Below are 16179 nucleotides of genomic sequence, written 5' to 3'. Positions count from 1 at the left end.
AGAACTAGGACCCCTCAGGTTACCACAGTCATAAATTCAAACTAGAATCCTTCGACCTGAGCACACAATCTATGGAGGAACTTAGTACAGTACAGAGAGAGTGTTGCACTGGCTGACGTGCTGCTTTTCAGCTATGACTCAATAGATGTCTGCCTTCACAAGTGGATGTAAAAGATACCATGGCACTATTTGAACAAGAACAGGGGAGTTCTCCCTGGTTTCCTGGACATTCTTCCCTCCCCAATATCAGTAAAACAACAGATCATCTATTCCATTATCTTGCTGTTCAAAATGTGAAAAACCGAATAACAATATATTTTTTTTTAATGTTATCTTGCTTATTTGCCTTTTGCAAATTGAGTCTTGCGTTTCAACAGTAGCAACACTTCAGCGTACTTGGTCATAAAGTGCTTTGGGATGTCCTGAGGATTTAAAAGCCTGTATAAATGGATATTATTTTGTCACTTTCAAAAAAAATAGGTTAGGCAGAGAATATTCAATTCAGAAAATTTCCCATTTCTGATCACTATCCAGTAACCTTTGCTCGTGGTGCATCGGGCAGGGTTAGGACGGGAGTGAAGCACAGATTTGACCCTCATTGCAGCTGCATTGCCTGTCAACATTCACTGATGAACCTCTTGTATAAAGAATGGCCCATCATAAAAGATAAGCAAAGTTGAGTGAAAATCCCTGGAATAAATTGTTTTCTATCAACTGGTGGTGAGGTACATTTTTGGGTTGTGTTTGTAATCACTGGAGTTACCATGAATTGAATTTCTCAGTAGGTACCACTTGCATATGTTTACAGGAACTAATATGTTGAAGTAATTAAATTGTGATAAATGTTTGTGATAAGTCAGATAGCAGGATGACTTCTGACACAAAATAAACTTTATATGTAATGTTTTCTTTAGAACTGAATTAACTAGAGAAGTATATTCTTTCTCAGGAAGACTATTATGGAGCTGGTAACCTAACATTGACCCCACTGTTTTATTGGCCCCTCATAAATAACCTTTAATTAAAGGCTCTGGAACAAAGTATGGAAAGTAGAGGAGAACAACTGCTTGTGAAGTGCACATAAAACAAATCTAAATGCTCAGAATTGATTATTTGAGCAGCATAGCTACGGGGCTATAATTCTACAGCAATCACTGCAATAATGTGCCTGCTTTTACCCTGTGAAGAATGTATACATTTTGACTGACATTTGTGATGCCACATGAATGATTGTGTTTTTGGACGTTTTTTTTTAAATGCTTCTAAAAATGTGCCAGCTAAGCCTGCTTGTTGGAGGCTGATGCAATTTTTTGAAGGTTTGACGTTCTTTCAAAAATAAACAATTCAATAATTTAATTGTGGACTGGATGACAAATATTCAGAGTTGCCAATGGTCTTTCCAATATTCAGCTGGTTCCACAATATAGGCAACCTTAAAAGAATTTGATCTTTGTGTTTAATTTGCAGAGGATAGTACATTGTTTTGTTAATTAAATGTAAGGGAACTATGAATATTACGTCTATTAATTTTGTATAGCTGCTGAAAGAACTATAATTTTTGTCATTTTGTTTGAATCAGATACTTTCTCAACTGTAGAAAATGAAAGGAATATTAATGTAATCTATTTTTCTGACCATGTTTAGAGTCTAGGTGGAAGGCAGCTTTTAAAATTGAAGCAGAACTCCTTATGAAAGTGTATTGTATGTTTAGAATTTGGGCATTCTTGCCTGCTGCCTCAAAGTTGTACTGTGAACAACTTCATGGGTTGTATTGTGTAAACTCTACACCACAGAAATGGGCCATTCAGTTTAACAGATCTATATTTATGTTTAGACTTGTCTGACTTTTTTGTACGTTGGCATCACTCTTGCCTCTGAGTCATATATTTGTAGCTTCAAGTCCCATTTTACAAACTTGAGCACAAACGTCTAGGCTGACAGTTCAGTGCAGCATTAAAGGACTGCCATCTTTCACGTGGACATAAAATATCGCATGACACCATTTTGAAAAGGCGGTGGGGAGTTATTCCTGGTCTCCTGGCCAATATTTATCTTTCAATCCACATCACTAAAAGCAGATATTCAGGTCATTATCACATTGCTATTTGTGGGAGCTTGCTGTGTACGAATTGGCTGGAAAGCAGGTTGGAATGTCTGTGGTCTCACAAGATGCTATATAAATCTAAGTCTTTTTTCTTTTTGACTCGAGCTTCCTCTCCGCTTAATTAGTTCTTGCCATCGAGCCTGCTTACCCTTCTATTTCCATCTCCATTGTGTATGTATTCAGCCTCCTGTTAAATGCGTCAATGCAATTTGCTTCAACTACTCCATGTCTTAGTGAGTTCCACAATTTCTTTTTTTTAATATAAATTTAGAGTACCCAATTCTTTTTTTCCAAGTAAGGGGCAATTTAGCATGGCCACCTATGCTGCACATCTTTGGGTTATGGGGTGAAACCCACGCACACTGGGAGAATATGCACACTCCACACAGACAGTGACCCGGGGCCGGGATTGAGCCTGGATCCTCGATGCCGAGAGGCAGCAATGCTAACCATTGCACCACCATGATGCCAAGTTCCACATTTTCACCACTCTCTGTGTAAACAAATTGCTCCTAAATTCTTTTTGAGAACTGGTGTTGGCTCTCATTTCCTTGTTCTGGACTCAATCAAGATGGAAACACTTTACCTAAATCCATCCTAATGAATCATTCCATGATTTTAAAGGTCTCTAACAGATGGCCTCTCAGGCTTTTTTTTCCAGAGAAAATAGTCCCAACCTTCCTTATAATGCATCCTTTCAATTACAATAAATCTTTTCTTTAATTTCTCCAATGTTTCAATACCTCTTTTGTTCCATGAAGACCAGAGTGGTACTATGGTTCTTTATAAATTTAACATTACTTTCCGCTCTGGTATTCTGTTCCTCTAGAAATAAACCACAATACTTTGTTAGTATTCTTTCTGATCTTATCAATCTAGTTTACTACTTTTAATGATTTATATATCTGGATTCCCAGAATTCTTTGATTCTCTATTAATGTCCCTTTTAAGTTGGAGTACGAAGTCCTACAACACCAGGTTAAAGTCCAACAGGTTTGTTTCGATGTCACTAGCTTTCGGAGCGCTGCTCCTTCCTCAGGTGAATGCAGAGGTCTGTTCCAGAAACACATAGACAAATTCAAAGATGCCAAACAATGCTAGGAATGCGAGCATTAGCAGGTGATTAAATCTTTACAGATCCAGAGATGGGGTAACCCCAGGTTAAAGAGGTGTGAATTGTATCAAGCCAGGACAGTTGGTAGGATTTTGCAGGCCAGATGGTGGGGGATGAATGTAATGCGACATGAATCCCAGGTCCCGGTTGAGGCCGCACTCATGTGTGCGGAACTTGGCTATCAGTTTCTGCTCGGCGATTCTGCGTTGTCGCGGGTCCTGAAGGCCGCCTTGGAGAACGCTTACCCAGAGATCAGAGGCTGAATGCCCTTGACTGCTGAAGTGTTCCCCGACTGGAAGGGAACATTCCTGCCTGGTGATTGTTGCGCGATGTCCGTTCATTCGTTGTCGCAGCGTCTGCATGGTCTCGCCAATGTACCACGCTTCGGGACTTCCTTTCCTGCAGCGTATGAGGTAGACAACGTTGGCCGAGTCGCACGAGTATGTACCGCGTACCTGGTGGGTGGTGTTCTCACGTGTAATAGTGGTATCCATGTCGATGATCTGGCACGTCTTGCAGAGATTGCCATGACAGGGTTGTGTGGTGTCGTGGTCACTGTTCTGAAGACTGGGTAGTTTGCTGCAAACAATGGTTCGTTTGAGGTTGCGCGGTTGTTTGAAGGCAAGTAGTGGGGGTGTGGGGATGACCTTGGCAAGATGTTCATCGTCATCAATGACGTGTTGAAGGCTGTGAAGAAGATGACGTAGTTTCTCCGCTCCGGGGAAGTACTGGACGACGAAGGGTATTCTGTCGGTTGTGTCCCATGTTTGTCTTCTGAGGAGGTTGGCGCGGTTTTTCGCTGTGGCGCGTTGGAACTGTCGATCGATGAGTTGAGTGCCATATCCTGTTCGTACGAGGGCATCTTTCAACGTCTGTAGATGTCTGTTACGCTCCTCCTCGTCTGAGCAGATCCTGTGTATATGGAGCGCTTGTCCATAGGGGATGGCTTCTTTAATGTGTTTAGGGTGGAAGTTGGAGAAGTGGAGCATCATGAGGTTATCCGTGGGTTTGCGGTAAAGCGAAGTGCTGAGGTGACCGTCCTTGATGGAGACGAGTGTGTCCAAGAATGCAACTGATTTTGGAGAGTAGTCCATGGTGAGTCTGATGGTCGGATGGAACTTATTAATGTCATCGTGTAGTCGTTTCAGTGATTCTTCGCCGTGGGTCCAAAGGAAAAAAATGTCATCGATGTATCTGGTGTATAACGTCGGTTGAAGGTCCTGTGCGGTGAGTAGATCCTGTTCAAACTTGTGCATGAAGATGTTGGCGTATTGGGGTGCGAATTTGGTCCCCATGGCTGTTCCGTGCGTCTGGATGAAGAACTTGTTGTCGAAGGTGAAGACGTTGTGATCCAGAATGAAGCGGATGAGTTGCAGAATTGCGTCTGGAGATTGGCAGTTGTCGGTGTTGAGTACTGAGGCTGTTGCAGCAATGCCGTCGTCATGGGGGATGCTGGTGTAGAGTGCCGAGACGTCCATTGTGACGAGGAATGTTCCTGGTTCAACTGGTCCATGGGTGCTGAGTTTCTGTAGGAAGTCCGTCGTGTCGCGACAGAAGCTGGGTGTACCTTGGTGTACGATGGGTTTCAAGATGCCCTCGATGTAGCCAGAGAGGTTCTCACACAGCGTCCCATTGCCTGAAACGATAGGGCGGCCTTTTAAGTTGTGCAGAGGAGATTCACTAGGTTAATCCCAAAGTTGAGGGGGTTGGATTACGAGGAGAGGTTGAGTGGACTGGGACTGTACTCATTGGAATTTAGAAGGATGCAGGGGGGATCTTGTACAAACATGTAAAATTACGAAGGGAATAGATAGGATAGATGCTGGCAGGTTTTTTTCCACTGGCGGGTAAAAACAGAACTAGGGGGCATAGCCTCAAAATAAGGGGAAGTAGATTTAGGACTGAGGTTTGGAGGAACTTCTTCACCCAAAGGGTTGTGAATCTATGGAATTCCCTGCCCACTGAAGCAGTTGAGGCTCCTTCAAGATAAAGATAGATAGTTTTTTGAAGAATAAAGGGTTATGGTGTTTGGGCGGGAAAGTGGAGCTGAGTCCACAAAAGATCAGCCATAATCTAATTGAATGGCGGAGCAAGCTCGAATGGCCAGATGGCCTACTCCTGCTCCTAGTTCTTATGTTCTTACTAAGCTGTAAAGTGGAAGTTGGCACACAGGCTACACCCAAGTCATTGTCTTTAAGATACCATGCATGTGCAGGTGCATACAAAAAATTAAAGGTACTGCACACCTAAATGAGCAGCTGCAGACCATACAAAAAAATGAGAGCGGATATTGTTCCCTGCCCAATTTAGTGCATTATTTTCCAATGAATAAGTAGGCATCTTATTCCTCCTCCTACCATTTAGATCACCTTGCTGTGATTCTCTCAGTTTCACCTTGTACCTCTTTCAATTCTACATCCTATGCTACGTTCTGCTGCTTATCACTTGTTATCTCCCCATTGATTCAGGTACTCAAATGTTAAATTCTAAATCTTCTTCATCCTTGTTTGAAGATTTCTCTTCCCTTACATTGTCCTTCTATACTGATATATATATATATATATATATATATATATACTGTTAAATTGAGATTAAAATGTTAACTCTCGCCATGTCTTACCTAATTTTTCTCATTCCCTCTTCTTCCCCTCACTCCATTTATTTTAACTTCCTCCGTATTTCTGTTTGAAACCATCTGTGTGTTTTATTCCTTTTATCCCCCTTTCTTTTGTCCCTTTCCCCATGGGTCACAATACCCATTTTGCAAGTGATAATTACATCAAAAAAACTGAAGGTTGCTGAAAACCAGATCCAAAGGGGGTCAACTTTTTTCTTATTTTGTTGCGTCTATGCCTTTTTTTCCTAGCTACCGAGGGAGCGAGGTATCCTTAGTTCCTATCGTCTAATCATGTCCAGTCAAGATCTACGACATGGAGTTCATAATAGTTTGTCACAGATAAACTCATTAGTTCACCATGAAATCAGATTTGGAATATGATTGAATGGAAAATATTTTTGTCCTATTTGTAATTGTTGTCCACCACCCTCTGGAATATGGAGATTTGTGAAATGTGTAAAACTATTGCCTGTGGCATTCCACTGGTTGATAACTGACCCTCCCTTCACCTTTAGGGAAATGCCTTTCATTATTTTGTGTAGCATTCTGGCACCAGGATCAGTAAACCATGAAGAACACAAGGATTCATTAAACAATCTTGAAATAAGCTGTCTAAAACTTCATAATGGTGACTTATTTTTGACGCTTTTATTAGTTGTAATTTATCCCATCTCCTTGGTCTGAATTTTACACGCCCCTGGTGGTTGGGAAGGTGGAGGGGGGGTCACATAAAATGGGGTGGATGCCCATCCTTCCTGCCCACCCTGGAGCACATCTCCAAAATACAAGGTGGGCTTAATACAGGGCAGGCTTCCAACTTTTGCACCAGTTGTTATCAAGCCTATTGACCCTAATAATGTGCTACCCATGTCATAATATGCTTGCCGTTGGCAGCAGGGTGGGAGCAGGAATCCTGTTTTTAACCTCATGATTAAAGGGGGTGGGGTTTGTTGCTCTTCAGGGGCTCACCTTTGCCAGTCGCAGGGCAGCCGCCCTTAGACTGAACATCCTCTTTTAAATCGACTCTCTCTTCTTGCCCCAAAATGCACATAAACCCACCCGGCCCAAGACCGTGGACTTAACTGCTCCGGGGATTATCAGTTTTGGGCTCCACTTTTCAGCTGCGGTCCTGGCAGTTAACACTCATGCTCTCCTGGCACTGTTGGAGCCAAAACTGAGACCAATCAGATTGGCTGGTGGCTCCGGAAGATAGGGCATCTGCCCCAATGAGGGATCAAGGCCCATTTCAGCCCTGGTTAATGAGCCCTGCCGCGCTTTGTTGCTGTGGGGCTGCTCTGTGGAAAAGGTTGGCTTCACACTGACCTGGTTTCTGGGGTCCTGCCACCCGTGCCCCATATTATTCAACCCCTTATTTCTGTTTCACTTATCCTTAAGTCCTGTGAAACATTAGTTATTTGAGAGTTATGTGTAGGGGCTCGCTTAACTCAGTTGACTGGACGACCGATTAATGATGCTGATTGACATCAACAGGCTTCAATTCCTGTACCAGTTGAGGTTATCGATGACACGCATTCTCAAACTTGCCCCTCGCCTGAGGTGTAGTGATCCTCAGGTTAAATCACCACCAGTCAGCTCTCTCGTAGGGGGGAGAGTAGCCTATGGTCCTCCGGGTCTATGGCGACTTTCACAGCCACTGGTATGTAACACAGAGTTTAATTGAATGGGTGTCTAAATAAAAATGTGTCTTGGAAGCAAAAAGAGCTCCTAAAGATCCAAGCAAGGATATTTCTCATTTGCTTGAAACTTCCATTTTAATTAACCCAGATTTAAAGGAAGGGGTAGCTTTATAATTTATTACTTGCAATGGGTAGCCATGAATTTAATTTTTATTTAACTGTAAACTTTATATTTCTTGAGTATCTATGTACAGATTTCTTCCATTGTCATCTAGAAACACTAATGCCAGTGTTGTAAATGTACTTTAAGAAATTCCTTGACTTAGTACTGCCCCATTGCAGTATGTGCAACACCAAACAGACAAAATTGGGTTTCACAGAGAAGATTTACAAATTTAGATACATAATTTTGCTTTGGTTCAATTTACTTGTTTTAAGAATTTATTATTTTTTTTTTTAATGTAAAAGGTCTTTGTTAAATTTTTGAGGGTCATGCACATACATTGCTGCTCAGGTGGAGCCAGTACTGCACTCCATGAACTACACTGACACTCAAGTGTAATATTGAGAGTACAGCACTGTCAGAGTTCCCCTCTTTTAGATGAGACATTAAACTAAGGTCACATTAGCCCTCACATTTTGATGTAAAAGATCCCACAGTCCTTTTTCAAAAAAGAGCAGTGGAGCTCTGGCCAACATTTTATCCCTTAACCAACATCAATAAAAAGCTGATTATGTGGTCATTGCCACATTGCTGTTGTGAAAGCTTGCAATATTTTCTACATTACAACAGTGGCTACACTTTAAAAGTACTTGGTAGATTTAAAGCACTTTGGGATATCCTGAGGTCCTGAAAGATACCATTTGAATGTGAGTTCATTTACTGGCAAACGTAGTATAAACAGTGATGTAAGAGAGGTTTAGGAGGCTCAGTAAAGGAAGACACCTACTTATGTTGCTATTTTTATTAGAAAGGTATGTATCTGTTCAAAGGCACGCCAAATGCTTCTGCTCCCAGTTTCACATGAGTGGGTCACTTATACAACAGTGTTTCTGCGATCTCCGGTATAACTAAACATTATAAGCACACTAAAAATCTGATGCTCAAAAGGAGCAACAATGGAAAACAGATTTAAGGCCATAGCTCAATAAACATTTCCTAACTTGCCTAAATAAATGTACTTACAAATAATAATTGTTTAACAATGGTTCAGGAAAGATTGTACTGTACTACTTTTTTGACCTTGTTAACTTTTTCCTTTCAGATGAAGGTCATCATATCAGTGGTCGTTGTAATTGTCTTGTTGGTCATCATCAGTAAGTACCCTTGTCATCTTAAAGTAAGCACAGCCTCTCAAATTCTGTACTGACTATATCATGTTCAAGTTGGAATTCTTCTTCAGCCAGTCTATATGTCAAGGAAGATCATATTATTTATTTCTCTATATTCTGGTGCAAAGGTAATAAACAGCCTTCATTGCAGTGTGCATCACATGTCGCTCTTCTTCCAATGACTATTTCTATAGATGTGCCCCTTTATTACATTACATTCGGTATCTACTTTTTTTTTTAAAACACTTATTAAGAATAAGAAACATTTAACGATTGCTTAAGTCTACATCAAATATCAACTGATTATGGAGGAAGACAAAGTTAAAAAGGCACGATAAAATTAATTCTGTGAAAGGAGAAATATTGACATTCAATTTATTTTCAGCAGCATTGAAATTGACAGAACATGGGCGAGATACTCCGACCCCCCCCCCCCCCCCCCCCGGGTCAGAGAATCGCCGGGGGCTGGCGTGAATCCCGCCCCTGCCGGTTGCCGAATTCTCCGGCACCGGATGTTCGGCGGGGGCGGGAATCACGGCGCACCGGTTGGCGCCCCCCCCCCCCCCCCCCCCCCCGGGATTCTCCGGCCCGGATGGGCCGAAGTCCCGCTGCTAAAATGCCTGTCCCGCCGGGGCCCACCGATCCGCGGACGGGCCTTTGCCACTGTCTCCACCATGGCGGAGGCGGAAGAGACTCCCTCCACTGCGCATGCGCAGGAATGCCGTCAGCGGCCGCTAACGCTCCCGCGCATGCGCTGCCCGGAGATGTAATTTCCGCGCCAGCTGGCGGGGCACCAAAGGCCTTTTCCGCCAGCTGGTGGGGCGGAAATTCGTCCGGCGCGGGCCTAGCCCCTTAAGGTTGGGGTTCAGCCCCCCAAGATGCGGAGCATTCCGCACCTTTGGGGCAGCACGATGCCCGACTGATTTGCGCCGTTAAGTCGGCGTACATCGCGCTGATACCGGAGAATTTCACCCCAGATTCTTTTAAATTATGTTTTAATCATTGGTTTATTAATAATTGTGAGGAGCCACTGTTCATATTTATTGCTGGTAGTTAAATTTTGCTTTAGGAAATAGGATAATTGTCAACCAGTTTCTCTAAGGTGGTGTTAATATTTATATGGCGTTATGCATGCTTTTCCAAATAACAAATAAAAATATTTTTGTTAACAAATTATTTTCCATATCCTTGCAGTACCTGTAATTTTGAAGAATCGCTCCTGATGCCAAGACATGTCCAGCATCATCGCAGGAAAGTTACTGCCTCAATCTCTAGAAACGACTAGAGATATGTACAAAATATCTCAATTATTGTAAATAAGAAGGATCTTTCTGTCTGTCTTTCACAGAAGAAAACTATTTATGGGCACTATTGCAATGAAATACCCTTCTGGAATAAGGGGATCAGTATGGTATATAACTGCTGTCTACAGGAAGATTGCCTATTTCCTTTTTAGGTGTACTGCATAATAGCCATGAAAGTGTTTTTGCCCTTTACTATTACTGTGAGACCTGGTACCTAAATGCACCCTCAACAACAACTCTTCCCCCGCCCCCCAATTTTCCCTTAAGCACACTGGTTCACATTTGGAATACGGTTCCACAGATGCAGGCCCTCGCCTGGTCCCTTCTCAAGTCTTGTATGTGAGTCGAATCAGTGAGTAAGCATTGTTACATCACAAGAAGACAAATTCTTAACACATTTATGGTCCTTCCAGCGGGAGAGGGAACAAGGGAACAAGTGGGAACCCTAGCTAGTTTTTCTCCCCCCCCCCCCTCTCCCCTCCATAGCCCAGTGGGTGCTGAGATTAATTGTGCCCAATCTGCCATCTTGGCTAATCTAATATCATCATCCTAAATTGAGGCCGGGACATTAACCTGGCTTGGTTCAGTGCTAAACCAGGAGGTACAATAACCCACTTAATAAATTTAGTGGATTCCAAACTAAAACAAGGGTCAATGGTTTTTCAAACAGGTCCCCATTTCTGAACAGAATCTATTTTGTCATAGACTACATCTATTAAGAAATTACCTGGACTAGTTTATAATAAATTATATGCAACCATTTCCTGACTGTAAAACTGTTGCGTTTTACTTTGTGTGCTCTTTTATTCCAAGTTATTTAAAACCCCTCTTCATGCTCAAATATTTTGCAATTCAATTTTTTATTTTAAAAAAGCATTGCCTGATGGATAAGCTGGATTATGACTTGCAAAGCATTTGGTGACTAGCTTTACTTGTATCCCAGTTTGGTGGGACAAGTTATGGGTGGCATATTAACACAGTGGTTAGCACTGTGGGACCCGGTTTTGATTGCAGGCTTGGGGCACTGCCTGTGTGAAGTCTACGTGTTCTTCCTGTGTCTGCATGGGTTTCCTCCGGATGCTGTGGTTTCCTCTCACAAGTTCTGAAAAACGTGCTTGTTAGGTGAATTGGACATTCTGAATTCTCCCTCTATGTACCCGAAAAGGCGCCGTAGTGTGCCAACTAGGGGATTTTCACAGTAATTTCTTTGCAGTGTTAATGTAAGCCTACTTGTGACACTAATAAAGATTATTATCACTTTTGTTTTTTGATTTTGACATCATGAGTGAAATTACCTGTAACAAGCTTTGTGACACAATCCATGCCATAGATCAGTTGCAAAGGCACTGCATCTGTGTATAATGAACTTTTTTAAGATCATAAAAAGCTAACATTGCAAAAGTACTCTTGACAATCTGCTGTGCTGCTTTAAAATTTCTAATGCAAGAAAATAGTTGACTCAATTTTGACATGGGTATTGGCGAATTCAACCAATTGAATGCACCTCAGGGGAGTTTTGTCCCCTGGCTTGAGTGGGCATATTCTAGACAGCATAACCACAACTAAGAAATGCTCCAGATATAGTGCTGCTGGGTGGAGTGCAGTGGGATCTAAAATGGTGTAGCACAGCCAACTACATGCTTATTTAGGCTTCTGTCTTAAACACTTATACTCAATTCTTCAATATTTCTTGGCTTAGCTGCCATCTTTTAAAAGTGTCAGCGTTGCAATTTGAAGTTTATGAGGATCTTGCTAAGAAGGTGGCATCTGTGTTCATCTGTTGCAGCATGTTACACCATGTGTCTGTCAGATGCAAAATTATTTGGAGAAAATGTAAGAAAGCCACATTGGTTCGGAGCCAGAAAATTATGTGTAATTACAACTGTGTACGGATTGATCTCTGTGATTTATAAATAGATGCACTACTTTGAGTTTGGCTGAATGGCCTTAACGGTGCAGGTAAAATAGCAAATAAATAACAAAAATGCTCCAGACCACCCATGTGATGACCAATGACTTAAGATGTGCCTGAATCAAACCTTTTGTGATTTCAGCAAAAGTTTTCCTTTTAAATAATTCTGACTTAAATGGAGTTTTCTTCATTTGATTATCATGCCTGTTGGTCAGACCTTTAATACAGATGAATTAGCAGTACAGTAGCAGTTCTTTGCTGCCTTAATTTCTAAGTTGAACCAATTACAGGTTGAGGCACTTCAGGGTCTTTATCCGTGGGTCAAAACAAGTGTAAAAGTTGATAGAACAGAGAAGAGTTTTACAAATTTGTAACCAAGAAAATGAAGTAATCTGGAAAGTAGCCAAGTAAAATACAAGATTGTGAAACAGTAGACATTTGAAAGCTTACAAATGTAATTTGTGAATGAGAGGTTTGTGTGTGTGCTAAAGCAGCATCAAAAAAGAACACTGGCATAGTTTGAGAAAATGGTTCTGCACTTTGTTTCAAGCGCACTTTTAACAATTAAAATTTTTTAACTGTTAGGAATGTTGAGCAGAAGTTGATAGTCACTAATGTTGGGCAATTGGAAGGAACTCAGAACTGTAATTCTTTAATTTGTTGCCATTTTAAGATGTGCGATTTTTGTGTGACTATTGTAGGCTACAAAATAACATAGCAATGTATGATGAGTATAAAATGGAATCCACAAACACTGATCAATCAGAAAAATAATCACTTAAATGTGCAATCTTCCATGTCCCCATTCATTTTGGATTGAAGACCAAGTTTGGTGATGGAAGTGGAGAGTTGTGGAACAGCTGTTTCTTTTGAAAAGAAATGTTCTATATTTAATTGTTTAAAAGCATTATGATGTTAATCTGCAAACACGATGGTACTTTGGCAATGTAGGTGAGGTGATTGTGTGTCAATTTCAGGCAGAAGGAAGCCATGCTTCCCACAAGACGTTGTTTCAAGACTGCACTTTGAATGTGCCTTGCGAGGCAGGAGACTCCAGATTTACAGCCATGGTTGCTAATAGTAGCGTTGATGAGTCTCTTCCATTAATCCATTTTTAGTCCTTTATTAATCCACCTCTTGAGAAATGTGCCTGAGTTTTGTTCCATTTTCGTGGGGATCCACGGTGGAATTGGCTGGTTGGCATTATCATCTTGTGATAACTGAATCCTGACTGAGTTAATAATCAGCACAAATAATGGTCAGTACAACCAGCTTGAGCTGATCACAAGTGCTGGAAAATTATAGTGCTTAATGTAACTGGAGATTAAGCATTTTGACAGCTTCTGCGTCGGCTGTAATAATGAAGTAGGCATCAACAATGATCAGGAGATGTCCCTGAACAAAGTGAGTAGGAACATCCTGTTATGGGCCAGGGCTTAAAGAACACCAAAGTGTATCATGGAGTTCACCTGACCCACAACTACACCCAGGAACACCCAGCTACACCCACACTCTGACATCACTGCAGCTATTTGATAAACACCCATTTCTTAAAGGTACATCCACTACAGCTATTTGATAAACACCCATTTCTTAAAGGTACTCTCACATGACAATCCAGATAAGTGAAAATGCTAACTACAATGTCATCCTGTTTAGTGTAGAAATGTTTTATTTATCTGGGATGCACATTTGATGCGTGTCACCTGTAAAGCATACAGGATGCAAATAGTTCTTTACTAACAGCAGACTTGAGTGCAGAGCATTACCTATACATTAATTATACCTATTAGAGATAATGAGCTGATAATGCTGGCCTCTGAAATAATTCACATGTATATTTTAATATTTGTAAAAGCGGGATATGAGGTTATTAATCGGCTAATATATGCAAAACACAATAGATTTTGTCTTTAAAGGAATATTGCCCTTTTGTAATTTTACATTTTAAGTGAGTACACATTGAAAATGCATTTCTGCTTCATGCTGTAAAGTTAGCATAAATTTATTGTATTGGACTTCATATAAACTCTTTATGGAATATTTAATAAAGAAGGAAAACAGCCAACACAGACCATTTATTCCTGTTAGTTACTCCATTGTCACTTTTGTTAACAGGCTTCAAAAGGTTGTGAACGGAGCATATTAAAAGAACCTGAGTGTTTATACAGTTTTTCTCTTTTTCCCCACAGTCCTAGATTGATGTTCTGCCAATCTGTTCAAGTCCTGTTGAGATCAACCATTGACCTAAAGAAAACCCAAACTGAAATGGGTTTCATTCGTAATCTTAATCAAGGGTAACTCCTTTCTCACAGTGCAATTTAATGTGTACCCTTTGGATTCAATATTGACCCAATTAAAATTATCCATGTAATAAGGAATTCTAAACATGATTACTTTTTCCCCCTTGTACAGTATTTGAATCTTCAGTTTGCAATATGTCTGCAACATATCTACAACTGTATGTTTGTACAGCCTTATCCCTCCAGCTCACACCTTGCACCCCGAGCACCATGAATCTGTCATACTCGCAGGACTTTGTCAGTGTCATCTTGTACATGACTACTTCAAGATAGTCTGTCAGTTGGCTTGGATCATATTTGTACAATGTTATTCCTTCTCTTTGTTACACTGCAACCCCTATTGTCCATCTATTCATCCTTCTGTCCACCTGTGGTTGGCAACTATCTGGATCAAAGTGAGAACTGGCCTGCTTATTAAAAAAATCTATAGTGCAGGCTGTTGATGTACCGGTGGAGTTGTCAGGCTGCAAGATTTTATTTTGTACCTTTCACTGTTAATTAGAAGTTTTGTGATGGTCTTGTTGCTACACCTTCCCTCAGTGCTATTTCATGCAGGCTCTGGTAATCTGGGTGGCAGGAAAGTGGGTGGTGCAGCAGGATTCCGAGGTTACACAAAGCCGGACAGGGACCGTGACGTGAACACTTCATATAACCCCCAAATGTTGTGGCACCAAGATATTTTTAAGACAAAATAAAGACTTGAATATTTAGGGAGCTTGATGTGTCAAGTTTTGTATTGTGTCATAATTGTGTGTCTTAATGCAATAGTATTTTTTAGTTTGGTCTTTAGTTTATTTTTTGCATTGTGCAGACCACCTTTCACTTATTATGTGCAATAAGTCTGGATGGAATGCAAGCACAATTTGACCGCATGCCTGAGCCATTTGGGAAACTACTGAGTATTGATCTCATTTCCAGGTAAAATATTAAATCCTTTTATTGCCCTTTATGAAAAAAATGTTGCTGCAATATAACGTGATTTGAATGTTTTGATCCCTTTGAAAGTTGTACTGAACTGTGAAAATAAAAAGTTGTTCACTATCACTAAATCCTATTATTTCTTAAAAAGGAAGCACAGATACAATTCTGTAAGAGTAAGAAAATAGATGTCCCAGGCTTAATGGTCTTTGTGAAGTTTTTTCCCCTTTAGTTTCAAGGTAAAATTCCAGTAAATCAACTCATTAAAATTACTTATCTATTGACATTCAATATTGCAATTAACTTGTTCTGGTTGTCAGATTAATGGATGACATTGAAAAATTGTTATTTCTCTTCCAGGCGTTTTTTTTAGGTGCAGAATGAAAAAAAGCTTAGGTCACAAAAGCTGTGTGACCTAAAGTATCATATGCTTTGCCCATTTTATTTAATCGAGAGAATCAAACTAAGTTCCAATAAGTTAAAGCACATGAAGGTTTCTCTGTAATCCTCAGCATTTATAGAGAAAGGACTTCAGATTGTCATTCCAACTTTACAATTTATATTATTTCAATCTGAACAGTTTTATTTCCCAAATCGCATTTCCATGCTCCCACTAACACCAGAACTATTTTGTTCCATAATTATTTTGATTTATCAAAAAGTAGACTGAACTCTTTATTTCCTTCAGTAATTTGGTTAACCACTATTGACCCAGCATGTGGGATCAATTTATAAAACATTAAGTTGTTTTTCTAGAAGCCTCTGATGTACTTTTACTTTTGTAGCAGGGACAAAACTCTTCATCCAGTGATATAAACTTTTAAGATTTTTCAAGACCATAATCTTGGCCACAATTTCTCCAGCATACTAGGATGTAAATAGTTCTTTACTTGCAGACACTTGAGTACAGAGCATGACCTACACATTAATTATGCATA

At 40.5% G+C, this 16179-nt stretch overlaps 1 protein-coding gene across 3 annotated transcripts in view; it reads left to right on the top strand.

Annotated features, from left to right (window-relative positions):
* vamp4 (vesicle-associated membrane protein 4) overlaps positions 1 to 15372 on the top strand; it is a 150724-nt gene extending 135352 nt beyond the window's left edge. For 2 of the 3 annotated variants that reach the window (XM_072511551.1, XM_072511549.1), the window contains 2 exons: positions 8738 to 8789; positions 9999 to 11379. In XM_072511551.1, the coding sequence (XP_072367652.1) occupies positions 8738 to 8789; positions 9999 to 10027 (81 nt within the window). In that variant the 3' untranslated portion in view covers positions 10028 to 11379. Of the gene's footprint in view, positions 1 to 8737; positions 8790 to 9998; positions 11380 to 14212 lie in introns of those variants that run through there. The other variant, XM_072511550.1, reaches the window with a different exon arrangement.
* Positions 15373 to 16179: the final 807 nt, after the last annotated feature.

The sequence above is a fragment of the Scyliorhinus torazame genome, chromosome 7, assembly GCF_047496885.1.
Source record: "Scyliorhinus torazame isolate Kashiwa2021f chromosome 7, sScyTor2.1, whole genome shotgun sequence".
NCBI lineage: Eukaryota > Metazoa > Chordata > Chondrichthyes > Carcharhiniformes > Scyliorhinidae > Scyliorhinus > Scyliorhinus torazame.
The sequence above is the reverse complement of the archived record's forward strand: the minus strand, read 5'-3'. Positions and strand labels throughout refer to the sequence as shown.